This window comes from Macrotis lagotis, chromosome 7 (genome assembly GCF_037893015.1).
Source record: "Macrotis lagotis isolate mMagLag1 chromosome 7, bilby.v1.9.chrom.fasta, whole genome shotgun sequence".
NCBI classification, from domain to species: domain Eukaryota; kingdom Metazoa; phylum Chordata; class Mammalia; order Peramelemorphia; family Peramelidae; genus Macrotis; species Macrotis lagotis.
In genome coordinates this window covers 110,194,214-110,221,698 of record NC_133664.1, presented here as the reverse complement: position 1 = coordinate 110,221,698, position 27,485 = coordinate 110,194,214, and the positions used below count along the sequence as shown (strand labels likewise).

General features: G+C 37.0%; 1 protein-coding gene across 2 annotated transcripts in view; it reads right to left on the bottom strand.

Annotated features, from left to right (window-relative positions):
* Positions 1-27,485, bottom strand: part of ATP6V0A4 (ATPase H+ transporting V0 subunit a4) — an 87,374-nt gene that overhangs the window by 40,054 nt on the left and 19,835 nt on the right. For both annotated transcript variants that reach the window (XM_074193591.1, XM_074193590.1), the window contains 6 exons: positions 22,758-22,891; positions 18,160-18,238; positions 16,064-16,158; positions 12,254-12,379; positions 9,739-9,833; positions 5,243-5,369 (listed from right to left, as the gene is read on the bottom strand). In XM_074193591.1, coding sequence (XP_074049692.1) covers positions 5,243-5,369; positions 9,739-9,833; positions 12,254-12,379; positions 16,064-16,158; positions 18,160-18,238; positions 22,758-22,874 — 639 coding nt within the window. In that variant the 5' untranslated portion in view covers positions 22,875-22,891. The remainder of the gene's footprint in view (positions 1-5,242; positions 5,370-9,738; positions 9,834-12,253; positions 12,380-16,063; positions 16,159-18,159; positions 18,239-22,757; positions 22,892-27,485) is intronic.

Genomic DNA, 27,485 nt, shown 5'->3' with positions numbered 1-27,485 from the left:
CATTGAAATGTCATTTTATTACATGTAATTAAGGAAAAAGGAGAAAGTCCTTTGCAACATGTTTTCTTGAAACCAAAATTTGTTATTATAAGTCTAATTTATTATAACCTTAAATATCATTAATAAACAAATCTTCCACACTGGTAATTCCTGACCCAGTCTTGCAAAGAGAGGAGGGGGTGGGAGACAGGGAGGAGGGAAAGAGAGACTGAGACTAAAACAGAGACAGAGACTGGAATTTTAAAAATCATCTATTGTAATAATGGCGAATGTAAACTTATCTAAAATGTTTTCTTCACACACCACAGTCAGCAACTTTTGCTTAAGTTGAATAATATTGTTCCTAATAATCATGAATAATAACAACATTAACAGCTAGCATTTATGTAGCATTTTTTTTTGCAAAGAACTTTATAAAAAATCATCTCATTTTATCCTTACAACAACCCTGGGAAATATAAACTATTACTTTTCCTTATTTTATATAAAAGAAAATATGTTAAGTGCCTTGTCTATTTGAATTCTATCTACTGCGCCTTGTAGTCCCAAGCAAGAGTTGGTGATTTATGGACAGAGTAAGATGGGACTTCAAATCCAGCCTCAGGCTATATACAGTATATTATATAGTATTTATACTATATATATAGTAGATATATGGCCCTAGGAAAGTCACTTAACCTTAATCTACCTCAAGTTTCCTCAGCAGAAAATTGGAGATAATAATCTTCCCTAACTCCCAGGGCTGGAGTATAAAAAGGAGAAATTTGTAAAACACTTTGCAAACTTTAAACTTTAAAGAACTATTATTAAAAATTATTATCAATTGGTAACTATTCATCATTATTACTGTTATAAGTTGCTGACATAATGTAGAGTCATAGGATCATAGAATTCTCTAGTTCAACTCCTTTTTTCATATTAGTAAAGAATGGACCAAATTGATTAAAAGCCTTGCCCCAGTTGGCACAAATACTATATAGAATTGAGTCGGGTCCCTTCTGTATTCGACAGTCTTTCTGGTCCATTTCTTTTCCAGCTGGTTGACCAAACTTTTAGGATCAAGATAGCTCTGTAGCCCCACTAACTTTATTATGCAGATGCCCACAAAATAGCAATTCTTAGCTTCAGATTTACCCTTTATTCCAAATCCCAACTCTCCAATACCTTCCCAGTGAGACACTGAAAGAATCCCACCATAGAGCTCAATCCACCCATTGAGCCCCCCAGCAGTTAAGGGAGAAAAAGTAGCACACACAGAGATCTTTGTCATTGAAATGTGGTATTTTACATGAAACTAAGCAAAACAGAGTAAGTCCTTTGAGAAGGATTTTCTAAACTTTTTTTTAAAGTTTTTGCAAGGCAAATGGAGTTAAGTGGCTTGGCCAAGGCCACACAGCTAGGTAATTGTTAAGTGTCTGAGGTATTCTTTCCACTGCCACCTAGCCGCCCCTGAGAAGGACTTTCTAAAAGGGCAGTATTTTTTTGGTATTATAATTTATTAAAACCTAGAGTGCCATCAACAAATCTGCAAATGTAAAAACAATCAAAGGCTTTTAAATGAAATCATTACCTTCTGTATATTTATATAGTATGTAGTAAAAAGAGTTTGGAGTTAGGAGAATTAGGCATCCAGACTAAGACTAGGCTGCTTGCTAAGAATGGATCTTTGATTAAGTAATATCATGTCTCTTTGAGTTTATTTCCTCATCCTTGGACTAGTTGATTTCTTGGCTCCTTTTCAAATAAAAAGCTATGATTCTATATTTAACAAAAACATATCATTTATTGACTTTACACAGAATTCATTCTAGTTATTTATATGTCTACACTTTTGACTTTATCTAGAATATGTTCCAAATTGGGTGAGTTCCCATTTAAGTAGCTGCTTTCAGATGCTTCACTGGGTGTCAATTCAAAAATGTCTTTTCCCATTTGTTTGTTGTCTTCACATGTTATTTCCTAAGAAACCATAACATCCCATTATACTATAGACACTTTAACCTTTCTCAAAACAAAAAAAAAAGTCAAACCTAAACCTTGAACAAACTGTTATGAGATGTTAGAGATGACATCTATGAGTTGAATAGTGGTGTTTGGATAGTGGTGCTTTCATTTTTTGTTCTTACTATACAGGTGCTAAAAATACTTTATGCAAATTGACCTATTTGTTCCCTTTTATAGGTTTTAAGGACTTTAGGTTTTTGGTGTTTTTTTGCAAGGCAAACGGGGTTAAGTGGCTTGCCCAAGGCCACACAGCTAGGTAATTATTAAGTGTCTGAGACCGGATTTGAACCCAGGTACTCCTGACTCCAGGGCTGGTGCTTTAGCCGCCCCGGTTTTAAGGACTTTAGAGGCAGCTAGCTAACCCAGTAGAGTACTGGGTCTGGAGCCATCAAATACAACCTCAAATTCTAGTTGTATGACCCAGGGAAAGTCACTTAACCCTTATTTGGCTCAGTATGTGCCCTCTATGCCTTCATCTAAGACATGGATAAAATGCTGACCATCAAAAGGCCAACATATATAAAAATTTATAGCACTTTAAGATTTGCAAAACATTTTACATCTATTATCTCATTTGATGCTCACAACAACCCTGAGAGAGAAATACTAAAGGTTTTATTAGAATCCTTATGTTACAGATAATAAAAGTGAAGTCTATGACTATAAATTAAGGATCTGAGGCAGTATGTGGACCCACATCTCTTACACTTCAAGACCAGTCCTCTATTCGTTATGCCTTCTCAGATCCACTAGAGACATCCTTCCATTCATAGAATGAAATCCTATTCTCCTTATTTTAGAGATTAATCAATCAATAAACATCCATAAAGCATACCAATGACTGTGCTAAATGCTGGTGGCAATACAAATAAGAGGCAAAAAAATCCATACTTCCTAGGAGTTTCCAATCAAATAGGGGAGACAATATGCCAACAAATATACACAAAGTGAACAGTTCCAAAATGGTCCTTGTCAGTGCTCCTTCCTTATACCCTTATTACCAAATCCATATCAGGACTACTTTCTTTCTTGGGGATTTTTTGGGATAAGCCTCAGATAGATTGATTCAGCTAGTTCTTTTTTTTTTTAAAGGCTTTTTTTTTTCCAAGGCAAACGGGGTTAAGTGGCTTGCCCAAGGCCACACAGCTAGGTAATTATTAAGTGTCTGAGACCGGATTTGAACCCAGGTACTCCTGACTCTAGGGCCGGTGCTTCATCCACTACGCCACCTAGACGCCCCCATTCAGCTAGTTCTAAAACTACTTCACTGTCTGTCTACAGTTCTTTTTGTCTACAAGAATCGTGCCCAAGTGTCCAATGCTTCACCTAACATCTAGCTAAACCAAAACTACTATTCTCTTGTTAACAGAAGTAAGCAATTTGGGGCAGCTAGGTGGTACAGTGGATAGAGCACCAGCCCTGGAATCAGGAGTACCTGGGTTCAAATCCAACCTCAGACACTTAATAATTGCCTAGCTGTGTGAACTTGGGCAAGTCACTTAACCCCATTGCCTAAAATAAATAAAATTTTTTAAAAAAGGGGGCGGCTAGGTGGAACAGTGGATAAAGCACCGGCCCTGGAGTCAGGAGGACCTGGGTTCAAATCCATCTCAGACACTTAATAATTGCCTAGCTGTGTGGCCTTGGGCAAGCCACTTAACCCCGTTTGCCTTGCAAAAAAAGAAAAAAGAAGAAGTAAGCAATTATAATAACTGCTGTTTAAATAGCACATTAAGGGCTTACATTGCACTTCACAAATACTAGGTCATTTTGTCCTCTACCTTGGGAGGCAAATGTAATTATTCCCATTTTGCAGGTGAGGAAACTGAGGCAGGCAGATGATAAGCAACAAATTCAGGGATGAATAATTAGTAAGTGAATGAGGTCAGATTTGAATTCAGGTCTTCCTATCTAGTGCTCTACTCACTGAGAAAATCAATTATAAGGGATTGAAGGGAAGGAATTTAATGGGAAATGTGATATAAAAACAAAAATCAATAAAAAAAAGTTTAATAGTCATTTTTGGGAAGATAGGGAATTAATAAGGGAAGAAGAAAAAGTAAAATTGTCCAACAGCAGCAAAAACTCATCTGTTAGGGGCGGCTAGGTGGCGTAGTGGCTAAAGCACCGGCCCTAGAGTCAGGAGTACCGGGGTTCAAATCCGATCTCAGACACTTAATAATTACCTAGCTGTGTGGCCTTGGGCAAGCCACTTAGCCCCATTTGCCTTGCAAAAACCTAAAAAAAAAAAAAACTCATCTGTTGCTATGCACCTTAAATTTGTAATGGATAAAAATTCACTTATTTTCCTGGCTGACTTCAAGACTGCTTAGGTCAGTAAATAAGGAATTTCAGATTAGTAACTGGAGGAATATTTTAGCTTTGGTCAAACAAAACTGGATAGTAGTTTGTACAACAATACAGGGTCAAAGTTGAGTATGTAGTCAAATTAATGGGGAGGTAGGAATTGAGAAGAGGGATGGATCAGGTAATCAGTTGTCATTACAAAGAGAAAGAGTGAATTTGGCATAAGTGAAAGAGATGGAATTTTTGATGGAAAACTGAAAGAATTTTCAAAGTTAAATCTTGGGACAGAGTTGTAACTCAGTCTTGACATTTTGTGACTGACAATAAAAACAATAGCAAACATCATAACAACTAGCATTTGTATAGAATTTTAAGACTTGCAAAGCTTCACACATATTTCATTTTCTCCTCATAATTACTATTTTATCATCCTCATGATAAAGATGAAGAAATCACTTACAGGGCTTCTTCCTATTTATTCTATAAAACATTTGCTTTGTACATATTTGTTTACATGTTGTTTCCTTCATCAGAGTGTAAGCTCCCTGAGGGCAGAAACTATCTTTTTCTTCTCTTTATAATCAACCCAGTGCTTAGCATTTAGTATATAATTAATGCTTATCAAATTGTTTATCAATTCCCAACTGAAGAACAGCACTAAAGCTCATCTCTACCATCTCATACAAGTTTGTTCAAGTTTTAGGTTTGACTTTTTTTTTGTTTTGAGAAATCTGTAAACTTTTCTTCTAAAAATTGAAAAAAATGAAAGTTCTGAAGAGATGGTGAATTCACAGGAGCCACATCTACTTTTAGAATAAAATGTTCAAAAAGCAAATGCTGACTTCCTAGAAATATAAGGCCAGTATTTTAGAAGGATAACCCTTTGGTGAGGAGTGTGAGGGGATAGGCTGAAACAGCCAGAGATACCTACCGTAACAGGATCCTCAAGCAAGGTGTCCATCTCAGTATACTTCAGATAGACATTTCCTCGGCAAACTCGCCACAGCAGCCTCTCAAAGGGAGCCATTCTCTCCCTGTTTATGACACCAGCTGTGAACCTGAGTAATAAGAACAAAACTTTGATAAGTCACTTATCATAACACTAAGCATATATGAGGGAGATGTGATATCGACATGCAGAAAATAGTCTATGAAATGAGAATGTGCATGAAGTCAGGAAAGCTCCCATTTCCTAGCCATAACCTTTAGTGAAATGTTTAGCCTCTTTCCTCATCAGTAAAAAGAAGATAGTAATATTTCTACAACCTGATGAAAGTCTTAATGCAGTGGTTTACTTGGAAAGAAAATATTTTGTAAATCAAAATATCTAGATGGTGGAAATATATATAACCTCTATCTGTCCTTAGACACTAGCTAGTTGTATGCTAGTTATGTGTTCTGTTTGCATCAGAACCAGAGTCATCTCCAGTCATCCTGATTCTTATCTGGTCACTGGACCCAAATGGCTCCAGAGGAGAAAGTGAGGCTGGTGGCACAGACAAGCACTCCATTCACTCACATCCAATTCACATGCGTGTAATGGTATTATCTCCCTGAGATCATGGTCTTCTTCAAGAATGAAGGGCAAGCATGGGGCAGCTAGGTGGTGAAGTGGATAAAGCACAGGCCCTGGAGTCAGGAGGACCTGAGTTCAAATCTGATCTCAAAAGCTTAGTAAAGACCTAGCTGTGTGGACTTGGGCAAGCCACTTAACTCCATTTGCCTTGCAAAAAAAAAACCCTTAAAAAAAAAGAATGGGGGCAGCTAGATGGTGCAGTGGATAAAGCACTGGCCTTGGAGTCAGGAGTACCTGGGTTCAAATCTGGTCTCAGACACTTAATAATTACCTAGCTGTGTGGCCTAGGGCAAGCCACTTAACTCCATTTGCCTAACCAAAAAAACCCTTAAAAAAAAAAGAATGAAGGGCAAGGGAGCAGCAAGTGGCGCACAGGTCCTGGGGTCAGGAGTACCTGAGGTTTATTGATTGATTAATCTCTAAAATAAGGAGAATAGGATTTCATTCTATGAATGGAAGGATGTCTCTAGTGGATCTGAGAAGGCATAATGAATAGAGGACTGGTCTTGAAGTGTAAGAGATGTGGGTCCACATACTGCCTCAGATCCTTAATTTATAGTCATAGACTTCACTTTTATTATCTGTAACATAAGGATTCTAATAAAACCTTTAGTATTTCTCCCTCAGGGTTGTTGTGAGCATCAAATGAGATAATAGATGTAAAGTGTTTTGCAAATCTTAAAGTGCTATAAATTTTTATATATGTTGGCCTTTTGATGGTCAGCACTTTATCCATGTCTTAGATGAAGGCATAGAGGGCATACTGAGGCAAATAAGGGTTACGTGACTTTCCCTGGGTCATAGAGCTAGAATTTGAGGTTGTATTTGATGGCTCCAGGCCCAGTACTCTACTGGGCTACCTAGATGCCTCTAAAGTCCTTAAAACCGGGGTGGCTAGGTGGTGTAGTGGATAAAGCACTGGCCCTGGAGTCAGGAGTACCTGGGTTCAAATCCGGTCTCAGACACTTGATAATTACCTAGTTGTGTGGCCTTGCACAAGCCACTTAACCCCATTTGCCTTGCAAAAACCTTAAAAAAAAAAATGAGGGGCAAACATCATTATGTATTATGTGTGTATTACTGGGGGGGCGGGCTGGGGGATGACCTAAGGAAGTAAATGAGCCTCCTAAGACTTTTGTATATCCATTTATAAAATGGGAATAGTTAATTTTGCAAAACTTTCAGGGAAACTCATTCATAAGATGTTATATTCTCAAAGGTCCAGATTCATTCTAGTTCCCTTCTATTCCTGGGATTCTCCTCATATTCTCAGAAGACTGGCAAAAAATATTTACCTGCTTTAACAACCACTCACTTATAATGAAAATTATGATCATGGGTCTTTACATTATGTTTTTGAGAATAATTCATACCCTAAAATGACTCAGATGAGTACATCTTCATATCCCACCATTTGTCTACTTAAATACACCAAATTATCTGTCACAAACCTTCTTAGAATTTCACTTCATGTTGAAATAATCATATGTTCAATGAGTCAGTTTTGAATTTGTTATAGCTCCTCAATTAACTTTTTTCATTTGAAAAACCTATTGTGAGACAAAACTGACAGTTGGACTAGTTTGTCCCATCCCCCCCCCCCCCCCCCCCCCCGCCACCACCAAATCCACTGCAAAAAGAGTAATGATTTATTTGGCATCCATAGTAAACTTGGTACCATGACTAACATGTAATCAATGTTGATTGACCAATTGAAAAAAAACAAATGTTCTTGACTGGATCACCTAGATCCACAGATCAGAGCTACATGTGATAGCAGCTCTTTTTGTAGTGGCAAAGAATTAGGAATTGAGAATCAGGATACCCATCAATTGGGGAATGGCTAAACAAGTTATGGTACATGAATACTATGGAATATTATTGTTCTATAAGAAACCATAAATGGTCAGACTCTAGAGAAGCATGGAATGACTTACAGGATCTCATGTTGAACGAAAAGGAGTAGAGCCAAGAGAACAATGTACACATCAACAACATTATGAGATGAACAATCTTGATGGAAGGACAACTGTATTTGACTGATTATGGACTATATTACCCCAATCAGAGGAAGAAAAACAAAACAAAACACGTAGGAAAAAAAACACCCTTCTGAATCCTTTCCCTTAATCCTAATTCCTCATGCCCAAAATTACTAAATTGTAAGTATGTTTATCAAAATATGTATGTAAAATGCTAACCTGACTATATTCCCTGCTGAGGGGAGAGGGGTGGGAAGGGAGAGTGGAGGGAAATTTTGTAACTTGGAAATATGCGTGTACAAATGGATGAAAATAAATAAATTTAATAATAAAAAACTACATGTACCTTCTTTGAAAACATTCTAAATTTTAGAAATATGAAAAAATAAAGAGTAAAAGCAGGCTCAGATGAAGGTCCTTACAGGTCCTTCCTGTTCATAATAAACCCTAAGTAGATATACTATATAATTCATTAAAAAGTTGTCCCAAAAATCATAATGAAGTTTTCTGCTATTAATGCTTAAAAACAATAAGAACTAGCGCTTATATAGTGCAAAGCAACTTACAAATATTAATTCATTTTATCTTGACAATAACCCCGGGACTATTATTGCCCTCATTTTACAAATGAGGAAACTGAAGCAGTCAGAAGTTAAGTGACTTCCCAAGGATCAATCAACTAGTTAGTTATCTGAGGTCATCTTTGAACTCAAGTCTTCATGACTCTGGATATACTTCTCTCTAATTCACTGGGTTGTCTAGTGGCCTAGGGAAACTTTTTTTCTGCCAGAGGTCATTTGGATATTTATATCATTTGTGGGCTGTATTTGATCAAACATTTAATTAACTCACCCCTAAAAAGCTCCTAAATTTATTGAATTTTTAGTTCCATCTGAGATTTCCTTGGCAACATCCCATCAGTACTGCCAGAGATTCCACCCCTGTGTGGATCATGATTTTTTTTTAATTGATGTAGGAAAAACTCCCTCACCAGATACAGACCAATTCTTTTTTTTAATTTTATTTATTTGGGCGGCTAGGTGGCGCAGTGGATAAAGCACCGACCCTGGAGTCAGGAGGACCTGGGTTCAAATCCAGTCTCAGACACTTAATAATTACCTAGCTGTGTGGCCTTGGGCAAGCCACTTAACCCCATTTGCCTTGCAAAAAAAAAGTATTAATTTTATTTATTTAAGGCAATGGGTTAAATGACTTGCCCAAGATCACAATGGCTAGGTAATTATTAAGTGTCTAAGACTGGATTTGAACTCCGGTCCTCCTGACTCCAGAGCCAGTGCTCTATCCACTGCACCACCTAGCTGACCCCTAGGACACCAATTCTTTATCCAGGGTAATGAAAAGTTAGTTAAGTGAGTTGTCTACTATTATCAAGCTAGACTGGGTCAGAGGTCCAGGTCATCCAGATTCTATGACCTACCCTTTCTCCACAATTACCAAGCTGCTTCTAGTCTCATTATAACTCTATGGAAGAAGAAATACTGTTTGCAGTTTGATATTATCATCTATTTTACAGATGAAGCAACAGAAACAGAGATTTGAACCACCTAAGTGACTTGGCCAATGTTGTACAAAGTGGCAAGGAAGCAAAGACTGAAACCCAGGGATCCTGTCCTTTAAATTTAGCATTTTTACCCCTCTCTTCCAACCCAGAAACAACCTATTCTCTGTAGCTTCTTTCTTCACTATATACTGGCTTTGTATTGTCTTATCTGATTCTCCCTCTGGAAATACAGGTTTTCAGGGGACATCAAGGATATGAATGTAGATAATTTTAGAAAGCCCAGCTTATGAAGCAGAATTCAACGGAGGTGTGAAGGGCATGAGTGTGGGCAGAGGCAGCATACTAACCCCAGTTTCCCAGCTGCTGGTGAAGGGACACTCCTCATCTCCAAGAGATCAGAGGTGTCTTCACCAAAGAAATCATCAGTTAAGCTGGTTTCAGTCTGAAAGTCAAAACACAATCCATTGAATTTACATGTTTTAAAACCCCTTAAAAGCAACATCTCTTACCTGTTTCAATGGTATCGAGAATTAAACAATCAAACTGCTTTGTTTTCCACCTGAGGAAGCATTTCCCAACTTTTTCCTAATAAAAACTACACTGGACGGTGAGACTCCAAACCTGATTGCAAAGTAATTGTTATCCATATGCTTGTCATATATCCAAATGCCTGATGCTTTTATCCAAATATTGTTTTTCTGCTTCCCTCAGTCACCAACACATTTCATCTAGGCTAGTTTGACAAAGATAATAACATTTCCATTTTGAAACAACCTAAAGCTTACATTTATAGAGGACTTAGTAATAGTCAGAACTGCAATGTGGTAGAGAGATTTGTAGTCAAAGGACATGAATTCAAATTCAGATCTGTGTAACTTTGGGAAAAAATTATCTGGACCTTAGTTTGTGAAATGAGGAAATTGGGCTCTAAAATTGACAATATTATTATCCTTTACTTGCCACTAAGCAAAATCACCCAAAAAACCTCAATAGTCCTTTTTTGTCCTATCTAAATCTTAGAGATAGATAAAATGAGAGACTATAATTAACTATCAGACCCTAAGTTTTTGGAAATTAAAAGAGGAAAGAATATTAGCTCTAGGTTCAAATCCCACCTAGAATATTTACTGCATGACTTGGGCAAGTTACTTAATGATCTGGATTTCAGTTCCTTAAAATGAGGGAATTGGGTTAGATGGCCTCTGAGCAATCTTCTCACTCTAGGACTCTTTAACAGTAGTTTTTTTTTTATTTTTTCTCCATAGGACCTTGTACATATCAGCTACTTAATAAACATTTGTATAATTGATTTTGTTGCTTCATTTTAACTTTTTTTTAATAGGAAGATGACACAAAATATAAATTCATCTTCCTGAGTTCAAATCTGGTCTCAGATACTTAATACTGTTTTCCTCAATTTTTCTATCTACAAAATGAGCTGGAGAAGATAATGGCAAACTGCTCCAGTATCTTTGACAAAAAAAAAAAACCCAAATGGAGTGGGTCACAAAGAGTTTGAAAACAATAATAATTTGGGGACAAATAGATGGCATAATGGATAGAGCACTGGCCCTGGAGTTTAGGAGGACCTGAGTTCTAATATGAGCTCTGACACTTGACTCTTACTAGTTGTGTGACCTGGGCAAGTCACTTAACCCTCTTACCTTGTCAAACAGCAATCACAATTGTAATCAATTAAAGCATTCGTCATATTTAAAATGTAAGTTTTTAATATTAAAAGCCCAATATCTATTTAAAAGTATATGTAAAGAACATAGGACAACTGTTGGAAGATCTCACATAGTCCAATCCCCTAATTTCACAGATGAGGAAAATGAAGTTTCACAGAACTATTCGGCAAATTGTCTAGTCACACATAACAAGTAACAAAGATTTGATCCCAGGTCTTTGTGTGTCATATATCCAGAGCTTATTCTCACTGTACCATTATAAAACTGAAAGTGCTTTAGAAATAAAATAGAAAGGAGCGGCTAGGTGACGCAGTGGATAGTGAACCAGCCCTGGAGTCAGGATTACCTGAGTTCAAATCCAGTTTCAGACACTTAATAATTACCTAGCTGTGTGGTCTTGGGCAAGCCACTTAACTACATTGCCTTGCAAAAACTAATAAATAAATAAATAAAATAAAATAGAAGACAGAATTTCCCATCCTTGCTTGATCCTCATACCTACCCTCAAATCTATTTTTCTGAGATGTTTTTTCTTTTCCCATATTTTTCTCCCTGAAATTCTTGTCATTTCTTCCAGTCAAACATGGATATAAAATATTGGCCAGCAGGGGGAAGTGTAGGTGCCACAAATTTTCTCTATGGGATGTCATACTGTACTGGGTCTCTGATCTTATTTTTTTTTTGAAGAAAATAAAACAATGTACTTTTCTCTTGTTTTCCTGTTCCCCTAAGTTTTTTCTTACATTTTTCTTTCTTCCTTAGTTGTTTTTCCTTTTTTTAAAAAAATGTTTGGCTCCACTGCTATGTATTATTTTAAAGTGTTTCTTTTGTCACTTCTTTCCACAAAAAAAAAAGTTTTCTAAGGACTGAGTCCAAACTTATTGTCACAAGTTACCTACCTTGCCCCTGAGGTGTATTTGTGAGTGTCTAGAAAACAGTTCTGCTCCACTGACTCCTCCACCCCAACTTTTCTAGGGTGTAATCCATTAGATCAAGAAAAAGTAATCCCAACACCAAGGCTGCTTCCTCTTTCCCCATTCTACTCCCTCCCAGTCCCCTCCTTTACCCTACCAATCTGGAATATAAAAACAAAGTGATTTATTCCCATTCTAAAACAAATTGACCAATGTCCCAATGGAAGAATGGACTGTGAAGCCCTACAAATCACCACCTCAAAGAAGTCTTGAGTTTTCTTCAGGAGATATTTGAGTTCTGTTAATTGCAAGAAGCTGGTTCTCAGAGCGGTCTGGTTCTGGTTGGCTTCCTGTAGCTCCGCCTCCAGTTTTTCTAGAATGATCTGAAAAAGAAATGGGGAACCACACTATAAGTGCTCTGGATATTAGTGACAGAAATAATAAGTTGAGGGGCAGCTAAGTGTCACAGTAGATAGTGTACTGGCCCTGGAGACAGGAGGACCTGAGTTCAAATTTGACCCCAGACTCAGATACTGGCTGTGTGTCCTTGGGCAAGTCACTCAACTCCATTGCCCCGCAAAAAATAAAAACAAATAAAAATAATAATAACTTGAGAATTAAAGGACAAAGACACACATCCTTCAAGTTAAAAGGATCCTTCTGACTCTTTGTGACCCCACTTGGGGTTTTCTTGGCAAGGATATTGGAATAATTTGCCATTTCCCTCCCCAATTCGTTTTAAAGATGAGAAAACTGAGGCAAAGAGGTTTAAATGACTTAGCCAGGGTCACACAGCTACTGCCTGAGGTCAAATTTGAATTCAGGAAGAGGAATCGTTTAGATTCAAGTTTCATGTGTCATCTAGTTGCCCTTAGGGATGTTCCCAACACCTGGCTGTATTTCAAGATTTGAAAAACAAAGGATAATGTAGCTTAGATGTGATTATAACATTTCAAGGTGCAGCAAAACTTTAGGATGTGTTAGTGTGTATGTGTGTGTGTGTGTGTGTGTGTGTGTGTGTGTGTGTGTGTGTCCTTCCTAAGCAAATGGACCCATTCTCCACAATTTATTCTCCACAGAGTTGCTTGCAGCAAATTTATCAAAATCAGAACTTGAAAATAGTTTTTCCTTTCGAGAAGTTCCAAGAGTTTCTTTCTCTATATTCACTAAATTATATTTCTTAATACAAAACTAAAACTAAGATTTTAGAAAACTCAGTATAAAATCAACTAACAATCCAGTAGGAAATTAAAATATAGAAACAAGATGCTCATTTGCATCTATGAAGAATTACAAAAAGATATTTTCCCTCCATTCACAGATCCCATCCTCCCCTCACCCCAGTTACAAATCCAAAGCTCCATAATAACAACTCACTATGGCACTAAATACAATATCTCATTTGATCTAAGCATTATCTTCATTTTTAAAGAGGAGGAAACAGGAGAGGTAAAGCCCAGAGTTGTAAATCTAGGAGAAGAATTTGATTTCAATTCCTCCTGGCTCCAGGTTCAGAGTGCTAACCCCTCATCCATCATGCAAATTCATTCTCAATGGAGGCTTGAAGGCAGCATTTCCCGGGAACTCCTTCCCCCCCAAACACCAAAAGCCAAAATTATGACTGTAGCAAATTCATTCTCAGAAAATTAGGAATTGCCCCCTCTGGTACAGGAGAGCTAATGAGTCGATCTATTAATATTTATTAAGGGGTTACTATCACCAGGAACTGTGTTGTATTGAGAATACTCCTTCCCCAAAAAAGGGCAAAAATATGTACAAACAAGCTATAAACAGAAGAAATAGAAAATAATTGAAAGGAAAGTGAAATAAATAAAAGACAGTAAAATTAAAGGCTTCCAATAGAAAGTGAGATATAAACTGGGTCTTAAAAGAAGCCAGAAAAGCCAGTAGGCAGAGAAAGGAGAGGGTTCTGGCAAAAGCCAGAGAGAATGCTCACAGTTAAGAAGTCAGTGTCATTGCACAGATGAGTAAGTGGGGATAAGTATAATATTAAAAGACTGGAAAGGCAGGAAAGGGTTAAGAGTTTACAAACAATAGGAAGAAACTGAAGTTGATTGAGTAGGGTGAGGGCAAGGACAGAGGATGACATGATGAGACCTGAGCTTTAGAAAATCACTTTGATGGTTGAACAAAGGATGGATTGGAATAAGGAGAGACTTGGCAAGAAGACCCACCACAAACTAAGTGACTGGATTTTATTTGGAGCCCTAAGGGGAAAATGTTGAGGGGTGCTCTCCAGGATGCAGATTAAGGAAGTACCCTCCAAGGGCAATTTGGAATAATGTTCAAGGGCTATAAAACTTTTTTATATACCCTTTGATCCAGTAAAACCACTTCTTACAAAACAAAAAAGGCCCCACCTGTACAAAAATATTTATAGCAACTGTTTGTGGTGGCAAAGAATTGGAAATTGAGGGGATGCCTATCAGTTGGAGAATGGCTGAACAAGTTCTATTATAAAACTGTAATGAAATATTATTGTGCTCTAAGAAATGATAAGCAAATGAATTTCAGAAAAACCTAGGAAGATTTAAATGAACTGATGAAATGAGTAGAACCAGGAGAACTTTGTACACATTAACAATAGTATTGTTCAGTGATCAACTATGATAGACTTAGATCTTTTCAGCAATACAGTGATCAAAAACAATTCCAAAAGACTCATGATGGAAAATGCCATTCACATCTAGAGAAATAATGAAGTTTGAACATATATCAAAGTATATTATTTTCACCTTTTTTCTTTCTTAGTTTTTCTTTTGTTCGGATTCTTCTTTCACAATATGAATAATGTGGAATTATAATTAATGATTATACATGTATAATATATATCAGATTGCTTGCCATCTTGGGAAGGGGGCAGGGAAGAAGAGAGAAAGAAAAATTTGAATTTTTCAAACTTCAAAACCTTATAAATAACGAATGTTGAAAATTATCCATACATGTAATTGGAAAAAATAAAATACTATTAATTGGGAAGAGTGGGGGGGGAAGGAAGTACCCTCTAGGAAGGGATAACACAAGGGGGAAAAGACCCAGGATCAAACATTGAGATTACTGTCAGTTCTATTATTCTTCCCATCCTCACATGATCTTGCCTTAATGGCACTGTGCAGGGAAATTCCACTTTCTTGAATCTACTCAACTCCATTTCAGTTGGAACCAAGATTCATCCTTCCCATTATATCATTCCTCTTCCTGATGCCAAGGTCATCATCTTTAGCAACAGGAGTCAGAACAATCTCTGGTACAAAGCAAAATGTGTCTCCTTTATTTTATGCCTTGTAGCTTTCCCATTCTCCCTAAGAATTAGACACTGACACCTCCCTCTAGGGGCTGTCAAAGATCATGTCTTTCTTCTCCACTCCTCCCTTCATTGTTTCTCCAAACTCATCACCTTTGTCCTAAACTGAACATCAAACAATCTTTTCCATATTGGTGGGGGGAGTAAAGGAGAGTTCATCTAATTTGGATGTGATCAATATGCCAAGACAGCTAGGTGGCACAGTGGATACAGCACTGGCCAGAGTCAGGAGGACACTGGACACTCACTAGCTGTGTAACCTTGGGCAACTCATGTATCCCTGAATGTCTCACATCCAAGACCATCTCCAGGAGTCTTGATTTATATCTGGTCACTGAACCCAGATGGCTCTGGAGGAGAAAGTGACGCTGATGACTTAGCACAGCCCTCCCCACTCAAATGCAATTCATTTGCTTATCATGGCACCACTTCCCTGATGTCATGATCTTCTTTGAGAATGAAGGACTTAATGTCAATCATCAATCAATATGCAAAAATCATATACTGGCCCTAGGATCAGAAAATCTGGTAGTCCATTGTAACATTGGGTAAGTCACAAATTCCTTGAGTCTCAGTTTCCTTGTCTGTTAAAGAACTCGATGGCTTCCACATCACTTCCAGCCTGTCTCTCTCTTTTTTTTTAACCAACCTTCCTGACAATTTTCCTCAGCTCCTTCAGGAAATGAGGTATTATCAGCTCTATGAGACAGAAATATCCCATCCTGGCTGCTTTTTAACATACCTCAAGGTCTATCATTTCCTTAGGTAGAGGTGTCTGTGGGGGTTTCTCAGGTATTTGGATCACAATCTCCTCTTTCATCTCCTCTTCTAGAAAACCTAAGAGAGAAAAAAAATAACAGAAGTTAGGCTAAATGACTATTTCCTTGATCCAGAAAGCTATCTTGTTTTTTTATACATGGGAAACTGGTTTAGGGACTTTCTAACATGAGACGTGTTCTCCAGAAATGCTCAGGTTCTTCCTCTTTTACCACCACCATCAATTCACCTAGCCTGCTCAGCCCACTGCTGTTTCTGAGAATCCACCTATAATTCCCTCTTCATGTCTCTAGACTGAGTAGTGGAAGGATGTGACCATTGAGAAAGTCATTGTGGGTTGGGTTCTCAAAAAAGCTCTTTCTGTCCTCATCTGTTCAACCATAATAAAGAAGTCAATTCAATTAACCAATCAACAAACATTTTTATAATGAGTACTTATGTACTGGGAATTATGCTACATGAGAATGCAATGAAAGGCAAAACCAATCCCTGCCCTCAAGGAGATTCTAATAGAGGACATGACATGTAAACAATTTAAGTACACATAAGATATATATACAGAGTAAATGGAAAGTAACCTAAAAGGGGAAAGCACTAATGACTGGGGAAACTGGGAAAGGTGAAATGAGTCTTCAAGGAAGTCATGGAAACTATAATCGGACCAACTGAAAAACTGTCACTTACTGAACAGAAAAATTGTCTTAAGAGCATACCAGATTTCTATTTTATTTCAAAGCACCGTGGCATACTGAATAGAGAACTAGACTTGGATTTAGGAGTTCAAATCTGGCTTCACTACCTTTGAGACACTGGATTCAGCATTTAACCTTTGTTTGCTTCAGCTTCTTAATCGGTAAATTGGGAATGATAATATCAACTAACTCTTCCCCAGAATTGTTGTAAACATCAAAGGAGAACATTTGTAAAGTGATAGAAATGGTAGCTATTATTGTTCTATAGCTGGTTACCATGCTGGTGTAAACGATTACCACATGCAGGGTAATGGATTCCAGAATTGGGGTGGAGTAGAGGGCAGGTTCTTCATTCTTATTCCCAACCTCTTCTCCACCATCCCTCATTGCCAGGCAAATCCTTTCATTTCATTATAACAGTCAGGGAAAATGATCAGAAATGGAAATGGAGGCAGAGCTACATCACATTGTTTTAATTAATCAAAGAAAGTTAAGACATCAGATAAGCAATTAGCATTTCTCAAACATCTACTATGTGTCAAGCAATTCAAAAAAAGACAAAAAAAACCCCAAAATAATCTTCAATTTTGTTATCTCCTGTATTAGACTGTGAGTTCCTTGATGACAGGAACTGTTTTTGGTTTTTTGGCGGATTTTTGGTAAACCTAGAACTCAGCAATAGTGCCTCTAATATTCCAAGTTCTTATTAATAAATTTGTATTGCTCAATTGAATTTCAGGGTCATAGTCTTCCAAAGTTTAAAGAACAGAATAAAGAAATAAGATGTCACTAGAAGATAGAACAGAAACTAGTTAGAATTCACTTCTCTCATTATATTCAAGGATTGTAAGATACAGAAATTCAATTCAACAAGCATTTATTCAGTGTCTATAATGTGTCAGACACTAGATTTAGTGCTGAAAGCAATAGACAAAAATGAAACATTCTCTGTTCTCAAGGAATTTACAATTTTGGTGAAGGGGAAGGTAACATATACCTAACAAATTAAATACAAATATATATATATATATATAAATTATATAAAAATATAAATTTCTAGTAAAAGCAATCAAAGGAGATTTAGCTACAATAAGGGTTCTTGACCTTGCTTGTTTCATGAGCTCCTTTGGCAACCAGGAAAACCCATAGACTCCATAATAATGTTTGCTGCATTTTTTAAAAATCATAATTAAAGGAAATACTAATTTTCAATTAGAGGTTAATGAAAATAAAAATGCAATTTTGTTCCTATTCCAAGTGCACAGACCCTTTCTGAAGACTGGACAAGACAGTGTGATGGGCTTTTTGTCCCTATTTCTTGACCACTGACCAAAGAACTCTCTCAGGAGTTAGTGGGACCCCAACTTACTGAGGATCCTCTCCAAGGACTCACACCTTCGGACTTCATTCACAAATTTTCGTTGGAAGCTGCTCACATTTGCATTTAGCTAGGGAAAATAAAAAGAATGCATCAATAATGTCTGCTGATATCTTCTACGCTTTTGCAGATTCTTTTTTTCTTTTAAAAAGTTCCAAGAAAATTATATGATATTACAGGTATATGATTGGCAAACTCTGACATCTTCCACACTCCTCATAAGGACTTCTATCTCCCTAAAACCTAAGAAAGAGCTTAAAATATTACACTGCCAGGGTTCCTTATGTGTGGCTCCATTTGCTAACCAACTGAGCCCCTACCATGCTCAGTAACATGAAAAATCATGGAAGACTCAGATGATCCTTGATCATAGTGAGGACCCTTGATCATAGTGAGAAGGGGAAGAAGGAGATTTGACAAACCTCCCAAAGGAACACTTAAAATTCCACTACAATTCTCATTGTGTGAGGGTCAAAAAGTGGCAAGACCACATATTTATAACAGTATAGATTAATAAAAAGATTTAAGGTTTGCAAGGTAAAAACACCACCTGTACAAAAATATTCATTGTGGTAGTAAAGAATTGGACATCGAATGAATGTCCATCAATTAGGGAATGGCTGAACAAATTGTGAATTATGTACATTATGGAATGTTATTGTTCTATTAAAAATCAGGAGGGATGGAATTTCAAAGAAGTCTGTAAAGACCTGCATGAATTGATACTGAATGAGATGAGCAGAACCAGAAGAACAACGTACACCCTAACACCAACATGGGAGTGATGATCAGCCTTGATGAACTTAATCATTCCATCAGTGCAACAATCAGGGACAATTTGGGGCTGTCTGCAATGGAGAAAACCATCTGTATCCAGAGAAAGAACTGTGGAGTTTGAACAAAGAGAACATCACTAAAAATAAACTAGATGATTTTGATTACATTAAATTAAAAAGCTTTTGCACAGACAAAATCACTGTAACCAAGACCAAAAGAAATGTAGTAAACTAGGAAACAATCTTTACAACTAGTGTTTCTGACAAATGACTCATTTCTAAAATATACAGAGAACTGAGTCAAATTTTTTTAAAAAGCCATTCCCCAATTGACAAATGGTCAAAGGATATGCAAAGGCAATTTACAGATGAGGAGCTGAAAGCGATCCATAGTCATATGAAAAATTGCTCTAAATCATTAATTATTAGAGAAATGCAAATTAAAGCTTCTCTGAGATACCACCTCACACCTCTCAGACTGGCCAATATGACCAAAAAGGACAATTATTGTTGGAAGGGTTGTAGGAAATCTAGGACACAAATACATTGTTGGTGGAGCTGTGAATTCATCAAAGGAACAATTTTAAGGGATCTGCAATGGAGAATACCATCTGTATCCAGAGAAAGAACTGTGAAGTTTAAAAAAGGACCAAAGACTATGACCTTTAATTTTTAAAAGAAAAAATTCTTATGTACTACATAATTTTGCTATCTCTAATATTTTATTTTTTCTCAGGGATATGATTTTTCTCTCAACATATTCAATTTTGATCAATGTATAGCATGGAAAAATGTAAAGATTATTAGACTGCCTTCTGTGGGGGGGAAGGGAGGGTGGGAAGAAAATGTGCAAAATTCAAAACCTTAATCAAACTACTATTGTGTATAATTGGAAAATAAAATATTTATATAATAAAAAAATAAAAAGAGTTAAGGTTTGCAAAATGCTTTACATTTATCATTTAATTTGATCAACAATCCTATCAGTCAGTCAATAAGCATTTTTTTTAGGTTTTTGCAAGGCAAATGGGGCTAAGTGGCTTGCCCAAGGCCACATAGCTAGGTAAATATTAAGTGTCTGAGACCAGATTTGAACCCATGTCCTCCTGACTCCAAGGCCAGTGCTTTTTCCACTGCGCCACCTAGCTGCCCCAGTAAGCATTTCTTAAATATCTACTACAGGTACTGTCCAAAGCACTAGGGGTACAAAGAAAGAAAAAAGACAGCCCCTGCCATCAAGGAGCTGACAGTCTAATGGGGAGACAACATGAAAAATAAATAAAAATAACCATGTACAAACAAGTTATATACAGGATAAATAGGAAGTTTTCATAGGGACTCTCCATCTGAACCAAAATATCATCTCCCTCTCTCTCAGAAAAAAAGCCTTCTTTCTCAATCCTTAGTATTGTTTTTATTAGGTGTCATGGAAGCCAAAGTGAAAAAAGACTTTTGTCTTTAACTTGGGATAACCTACCTAGGCTTGAGTGCATACCCTCACACATACTCACTTTGCAACCACAGGCAATTCATTTAAACTCTCCTAGCCCCAGTCAACTCTCTGACTGATCACAGTAATCCAATGTTTGATAAACTCAAAGATCCAAGCCTTTAGGGCAAGAGCTCATTGTTTGACAAAAATTGCTGGGGAAACTGGGAAGCAAATTGACAGAAACTAGACATAGATTGGCATCTCAGTTGATACCAAAATAAGGCTAAAAAAAAAATACATGATTTAGACATTAAGAAGGACGTCAAATCCAGTGGAGCATGGGGAAAAACTAACTGAGGATCTATAGATACTGAATGCAGCCAAAATTAGGAGGAAACAGAAAGCTGGGGAGAAATTTGTAAATTTCTCTCATACGGTCTCATTTCTCAGATATGTAGGTAAGTGAGTCCAATTTTTAAAAAAAAAACCAAGACATTCCTCAATTGATAAATGATCAAATTGATAAATGAGAAAACTAAGGATTAGGGATGTTAAATGACTTCCTATGTTCACAACTAAAAAGAGCCAGCAATTATATGCTTTAAGATTCATAACATTTTTACAGGTAGTATCTCTTTTGATCCTCACAGCAACCCTGGAAGGTGGGTGTTATTATTATCCCTATTTTAGAAATGAAGAAACTGAGACAGATAAGGATTAAGTGACTTTGCCTACATCACCCAACTAGTAAAGTGCATGAGTCAGAATTTGAACTCATGTCTTCCTGATCCTAGGATCAGCATTCTATCTGCTAGGTTATTTAACTGCCTGGATAAGTAGTTCTGATTCAGGGAACCAATATACTAAGAGATAATTGATTCAGTGACCCATTATAGTACTATATCTAGAAATCAAATTTTTGAAATTGTCCAAAGTTTCCCCAAATTTCAGGTCAAGACAAAAAGATCATATTGTAACATGGGACGTTTTTACTTCTAAAAGTATTTCATAAAAGACTGGACATGGGATTAAGAAACCAGGATTTGAACCCTGCTAGTTTAGCTGTGTGACTGTGGGCAAGACATGTAAGGTTTTTCCTCATCACCTTAAAGTGAGACCGAAATGTAGGCAACTATTATTTACCTATTATTCCTCTTCATCTCATTCCTCACTCATTACTATGAGCAAAAAAATTCTAGAAAGGGGAAATTGAAGTACAGAAAATTATTTTCAAGGTTCCAAAATGTGGGTATTCATAACCAGAATTAGAAGAACTCAAAAGCTTCTCATTCCCAAGTTCATTTCGCTACATTTTGCCTTCCTATGCAAATGTTTACTTTTAAGAAATCCTTATAGAACCAGGAAACCTAGGTTTTGATCCTAGCTCCATCACATTGGTTTCATTCTCTAAATGACCTGGGTTCAAATTCTGAATAAAACTTACTATGGGGAAATCACTGACCATTCTTGAGACTCAAGTTGTATCAACCATAAAAGGGAAATAAAAATAATTGTATTACATATCTCATAAGAACTTGTGTAAGAATAAAATGAAAGAAGGGGCAGCTGGCAGCTAGGTGGCGCATTGGATAGAGCACCGGCCTTGGAGTCAGGAGTACCTGAGTTTAAATCTGGCCTCAGACACTTAATAATTACCTAGTTGTGTGACCTTGGGCAAGCCACTTAACCCTACTGCCTTGAAAAAAAAAATTAGAATAAAATGAAATAATAAATGTGAAATGATGTGTTAATAGATATTACTGCCTATGATATTAAAGAGAGACATCTTGAAACCAAATTAATCATATGCTCAACATTTTAATTAAGTATAAGTAAAGGAAAGATTTCCTACAGCTTATATAATCTTTAATTAGAGAGAAAAAGAATTAACTTCAGATTTGTAACAGTTGGAGGAATTCACAACTGCCAAAAAGAGAAAAAGTAAAAATTTACTTTTCATAGATACAAATCTGCAGTAGATTGAGAAGAAAGAGGTTCAGATTCCAAAAGATAAGTGAAGAAAAATCACATCAGATTGAGTTGTAAAATTAACAAATACTAATAGGGGTTAGATCCAGGATTTAAAACTCTAAAGGGACTTTTGTAAAAATTCTTCTACCCCTGACCAGTTTTTTACCTCAAAAGAAATAGGAGATTCAGCTAAACTAGCATACCCCACAAGGAAAGTCTTAGTCATAAATAAAAACGAGAGGGCCGAAGAACCCAAATTAGAAAAAAAAATTTTAAACTCTTACCACATAATTCACAAGGATGGCAAGGAGGAAAGTACTTTGTAAACTTTCAGAAAAATGATTACCAGAGAGTAACTGTAATTCTCTGGTTCCCCATCCTACCATGACTCCAAATGATAGAGTACCTACATCTTTAAACTGAACCAATCCCAATTCGCCAAGTTCTGCTACGCAGCAGTAAGCAGCTTCCGCCTGCAGAAACAGCTGGGACAAGCACATCTCCTCGCTCCGAAACACAGATGCCATGTTGGCTCAGTCTTGGTCTGAAAGAAGAGAGGGAAAGACATTATTAAAGTGGTAAATGTATGACCATAAAAATGCTGAAAGAAAACACTGGAATTTCAAAATAAATTCAAATGGTAGAAAAACTTTAGATGATGTATACAATCAGAGACACAGAACTGTCAAATTTTAGAACTAGAAAGAACCCTACAATCTCAATTTTATAGATGAAAAAAATGAAATTCCATAGAGATGGAATGGAATGGGAACCAAAGACCAGCTATGCTGCACTCTAAAAATGAACATTCTGATTTAGCTTCTATCTACTCCATGTACCCATGTTGTATTCCAATTAGAACATAAGCTCTTTGAAGGCAGGGGGCTGTTTGTGCTCTTCTTCAGACCCAGGGTCTGGCACATTGGGAAAAGTTTAACAAATGCTTATTGACTGCTTGTTTGCCCACCTACTGGCACTAGACACCAACAGTCACCATCCAATATGTGACAAGATTACCAAAGTTAACACTTCACTACTGATTCTCTTCAGTCTTCTCAACAATGCTGCATGAAAGCCATTTAGAGAGGGTGGGTCTCTTACAAGAAATCCAGAAAGGGAAATGTCACAAATCTCCTTTGGGTTATCTAATAACAGTTTCTAATAACATAATATCTATAGCACGCAATCTGTGAACATACCTTTATTAAACACTTAAAGTGGACATGTTCAAGAAATGTACAGAGTAGATGGAAGATAATATTAGAGAAGAAAGATGTCAATAAGGTCTCTAACAGAAGGTGGTCTTGAGATGAGTGGAAGAAAGTCAGGGAAATGGAAAAATCAGATGTTTTTGCATCTACTATAAAAAGATCAGGGAACTCATCTAAAGAATTAAGAGCAGATTATGCAGGAAGGGTGCAGGAATGGGTTGCCCACTTTGGCACAAAACTCTTCCTATACTTTTGCTCTTGTTACTAACTGCAAGATTCCTATGTTAAGAAAGGGTTTGTGGGGCGGCTAGGTGGCTTAGTAGATAAAGCACTGGCCCTGGAGTCAGGAGTACCTGGGTTCAAATCTGGTCTCAGACACTTAATAATTACCTAGCTGTGTGGCCTTGGGCAAGCCACTTAACCCCATTTACCTTGCAAAAATCTAAAAAAAAAAAAAAAGGGTTTGTCCATTTTTCTCTCTCCTAGAACAGGGAGGCCTTTGGCCATTCCCATATCCAACTGTCCCCAAGTTCCAATATCCAAGTCAAGGTAATAAGCATTCATTAAACATATTTCTCAGGCACTATGCTATGCTCTGGGGGTTTAATGATAATTATTAATATTCAAAGACTACATGAATAACATTTAAATAGAGCCGACTATATACCAGATACTATACTAGGCAAGTTACAATTATCTTTTTTTAAGTGACTTGCCTAAGGTCACACAGCTAGGTAATTATCAAGTGTCTGAGGTCAAATTTGAACTCAGGTCCTCCTGACTCCAGGGTTGGTGCTCTATCCAATGTGCCACCTAGCTGCCCCTACAATTATTATCTCATTTGATCCTTGTAATAACCCTGGCAGGTAGATATTATCCCGACTTTACAAATAAGGAACATGAGGGAATTAAGTGAGTTGCCCAGAATCACACAGTGTCTAAAGTCGGATCTGAACTCAGGTCTTTCCGACTCCAGCCTCCTATGCCACCCAGCTTCAAAAGCAGTTCCTACCCTCCAGGAGTTTATGATCTAATGAGGGACAGAAAATGTAAACAACTTTGTATTAACAATCTGTATAATCACAGGATACATCAGAGGTCATCCCAGAGCAAAAGGCAGTAGCACTAAGGAAAACAGGAAAATAGGTGACTTGCTTCAGGTGCAATTCCTGCTGTCACTTGAAGAAACCAGAGAATCCAGAAGATAGAGATGAGGAGAGCTCAGGGAGGGACTGAGAGCTCTGAGATCAATGTCCCTGGAAAATAGAATTTATGGAGAAGGATAAAGTGTGATGTGTAGAATATGGAGAAGAATAAAAGGTAAGAGAGGGGTCAAGTTATGAAGGGCTTTTCAAATCAAACATGATTTTTTTATTTGATTCTGAAATAGGGAGCCATTGTAGTTTACTGAATGTGGGGGAGGGAAGGTGAGAGGGTCTTATGATCAGATTGTTCTTTAGAAACATCACATTAATGGGCTGCTAGGTAGCTCAGTGGATAGAGCACAGGCCCTGGAGTCAGGAGTACCTGGGTTCAAATCCAGTCTCAGACACTTAATAATCACCTAGCTGTGTGGCCTTGGGCAAGCCACTTAACCCCATTGTCTTGTAAAAAACTAAAAAAAAAAAATCACACTTATTGCTGAATGGAGGATGGAATTAGAGTGGGGAGAAAATTGAGGCAGAGAGACCAACCAGCAGGCTATGGAAACAGTGAGGTGTTGGTAGGGTGGAATTCCTAAAGATTAAGAAAATTAAGATAAAATTAAGGCTTTTAACACATTCCATTATCCCAAACATCCTGAGCAAATTTATCTTCCTTTGGACTGTTACCATCCAGATAACAGTTTCTTAAAGATAGGAAATTTTTGGATTTCTGTTTTTTTTTTTAATACCACTAGATTGTAAGCTCCTTAAGGTAGGCATGGGTTTTTTTTTGTTCTTTTGGTATCCTAAGGGCTTAATACCTGGGAAATAGTGCTTAATAAATGCTTAATGAATGTTTATTGATTGACTGATTATCCCTTGCCCATAGTACAAAATGTCAAATTTAATCTTTATTTTGCTAAAATTCCCTATCCAGATAAAAAATTCTGGGAAAATTGGAAGTTAGTATGGAAGAAACTTAGATCAGATCAACACCTCACACCCTATACCAAGATAAGATCCAAATGGTTACAGGACTTAGACATAAAAAACAATATATTAAGCAAACTAGAAGAGCAAGGACTAGTTTATCGGTCAGATCTATGGAAAGGGGAGCAGTTTATGACTAAGGAAGAGATGGAGAACATGACTAAAAACAAACTAGATGATTTCTATTACATTAAATTAAAAAGCTTTTGCACAGACAAAACCACTGAAACCAAGATCAGAAGAAATGTAGTAAACTGGGAAACAATCTTTAGGACTAGTTTTTCTGACAAAGGACTCATATCTAAAATATACAGTAAAGAACTGAGTCAAATTTTTTAAAAAAACAAGCCATTCCCCAATTGACAAATGGTCAAAGGATATGCAAAGACAATTTACAGATGAGATCAAAGTAATCCACAGTCATATGAAAAATTGTTCCAAATCATTACTTATTAGAGAAATGCAAATTAAAGCATCTCTGAGGTACCACCTCACATGTTTCAGACTGGTCAATATGACCAGAAAGGACAATGATCATTGTTGGAAGGGTTGTGGGAAATCTGGGACACTAATATATTGTTGGAGCTGTGAACTCATCCAACCTTTTTGGAGAGCAGTCTGGAACTATGCCCAAAGGGCAACAAAAATGTGCATACCCTTTGACCCAGCAATAATACTACTACTGGGACTATACCCTAAAGAGATGATGAAAAGGGGTAAAAACATCACTTGTACAAAAATATTCATAGCAGCCCTGTTTGTGGTGGCAAAGAATTGGAATGGAAATCAAGGGGAATGGCTTAATAAACTGGTGTATATGTATGTCATGGAACACTATCGTTCTATTAGAAACCAGGAGGGATGGGAATTCAGGGAAACCTGGAGGGATTTGCATGAACTGATGCTGAGTGAGATGAGCAGAACCAGAAAAACACCGTACACCCTAACAGCAACATGGGAGTGATGATCAACCTTGATGGATTCACTCATTCCATCAGTGCAACAACAGGAACAATTTGGGGCTGTCTGCAATGAAGAATATCATCTGTATCCAGAGAAAAAACTGAGGAGTTTGAACAAAGGCCAAGTACTATTACCTTTAATTTAGAAAACAAAACCGATATCTTATTGTATGATCTTGCAATCTATTATACTGTATTTTTCTTCCTTAAGGATATGGTTTCTCTCATCACATTCAATTTGGATCAAAGTATACAGGAAACATCGTAAAGACTGGCAAATTGCCTTCTATGGGGGGGTGAGGGGAAGGGAAGTAAGATTAGAGGAAAAACTGTAAAACTGTAAAACTAATCCTGCTGAGTATAGCCTAAATATATATGTATATGTGTATGTTTGTATATACATAGTACATGTTATGCAGAGACATGAATTCATATTTCTACTAGAAAAATCTTCCTTATGCATAGATCTAACCTTTCTAATGCTAAAAACATCAGTACCTCACATCCTTATTGTTTATCATATAAAGTACAAACTGATTCTCCTGATCCTCAAAGTCCTCCATAATTTGGCAAGGTCATATTTAATATTTACTTTCTTCTCCATCATTCACACTATCTTCTACACCTATAGATGCTATTCTCTCAGTGACTTTTGAATCACATTATTCCCTTTACAAAATGCTCTTGCCTTTATTCAGGCATTTTTTGCTATTCAGTTGTTTCAATTCTTCATGACCTCTTTTGAAGTTTTCCTGTCATAGATACTGGTGTGATTTTCCATTTCCTTCTCTAGCTCATTTTGTAGATGACGAAACCGAGGTAATCAGGGT